The 1,315-nt window shown below is 63.9% G+C and overlaps 1 protein-coding gene across 1 annotated transcript in view; it reads right to left on the reverse strand.

Annotated features, from left to right (window-relative positions):
- Positions 1–1,315, reverse strand: part of CDHR4 (cadherin-related family member 4) — a gene marked incomplete at its 3' end in the record, with an annotated part of 5,529 nt that overhangs the window by 1,850 nt on the left and 2,364 nt on the right. Inside the window, exons 4-8 of the mRNA XM_010142099.1 lie at positions 1,030–1,133; positions 821–957; positions 573–738; positions 347–491; positions 1–85 (exon numbers count right to left, since the gene is read on the reverse strand). Of these exons, the coding sequence (XP_010140401.1) occupies positions 1–85; positions 347–491; positions 573–738; positions 821–957; positions 1,030–1,133 (637 nt within the window). The remainder of the gene's footprint in view (positions 86–346; positions 492–572; positions 739–820; positions 958–1,029; positions 1,134–1,315) is intronic.

Genomic DNA, 1,315 nt, shown 5'->3' on the forward strand with positions numbered 1-1,315 from the left:
CTCCTGCCGTCACCACGATGGTGGCCGTCAACTGGAAGCCCACAGCATCCATGGCCTCGGAGTCGTAATCCAAGGTGGTGTTGACCTGCCAAGGCAGGGCAGTGGGATCAGGCAGAGCCGAGGTGCCCTGCAAAGCCGGGGTGTCCCTCAAAGCCGGGGTGTCCCGCAAAGCTGCGATGCCAGGGGAGCAGGAAAGAGCAAGCAGGGGGAACAGGCAGATTCTGGGGAGCCAATATCCCCGGGAGCCCTGGCCCAGAAGCCAGAGTGCCACCACATATCAGAGGGTCCCCACTGTCCCCTGGGCTTCCCCCGATCCAGACTTGCCGGCTGCCTGGGCCCCACACACCTGCAGCCGTGGCCCCTCCATGCGGAAGTGGTAGCGGGTGGCAAGGGGCCCCTCGAGGACATACTGCAGTCGCCCCTCAGTGGACTCGGTGCACCTCAGTGTCACCAGGGTGCTGCCAGGGGACACTGTCTCGGGTACCTGGGACCTATGGTGGGCAGCCGGTGGTCAGCTCCTGTCCCCCATGGCAGAGCATCCCTCATGCCCCGCTCCCCTCCTTGAACCATACACGGAGATGGCTGGGACACAGCTTGGTGCCCGCTGGTCCATCCCCTGCACGGTGACATTGAGCGCGGCGGTGGCGTGGTCAGTGGGATGTAGCGCGTTGTACGCCCGGATGAGGAGGTGTACGTTGGCCACCTCCAGCCGGCGGGTGCTGCGGATCTCACCCGTCACTGCGGGAGAAGGTACCGAACCTTGCATCGGGCACAGGGATGCAGACAGGGTGGCCCTGGGGACCTCCGCTGCTCTGCTCACTCTCATCGATGATGAAGAGCTCGGGTGTCACAGGAGCGAGGATGGCGTAGCGAACGTTGTCACCAGTGGCATGGACTTGCGTGACCACCTCCAAGGGGCCAGTGCCTGCTGGCACCATCACAGCCCGCTGTGGCTCGCTGCAGGCAAGATGGGCAGGGTAGTGTGGCCCAATGCCACTGGCACCCCCCACTCAAGCCAGCTCGACTCACAGGAAGGTGACGTGGGACCGGTGCGATGGCAGCACCTCCACCCTCACGACACCGCTGCAGTTGTGCCCATGGCGGTCCGTCACCTCAATCTCCAGCCTGAATGTCTGTGAGGCAGTGCTGGGGCAGCGTGGGACAGCCCCGAGTGGCACCAGGGACAGGGATGATAACGGTAACAGGAACTGGGGTCAGGAACAAGGACAGAAACAGGAAAGGGAAGGGGGGCAGGGAGGAAAATGGATCTTGGAGCCGGAATGAGGGAGGGAAGAGGGGCTGCAATGGAGATGCG

This window comes from Buceros rhinoceros, unplaced genomic scaffold, assembly GCF_000710305.1.
Source record: "Buceros rhinoceros silvestris isolate BGI_N320 unplaced genomic scaffold, ASM71030v1 scaffold30478, whole genome shotgun sequence".
NCBI classification, from domain to species: domain Eukaryota; kingdom Metazoa; phylum Chordata; class Aves; order Bucerotiformes; family Bucerotidae; genus Buceros; species Buceros rhinoceros.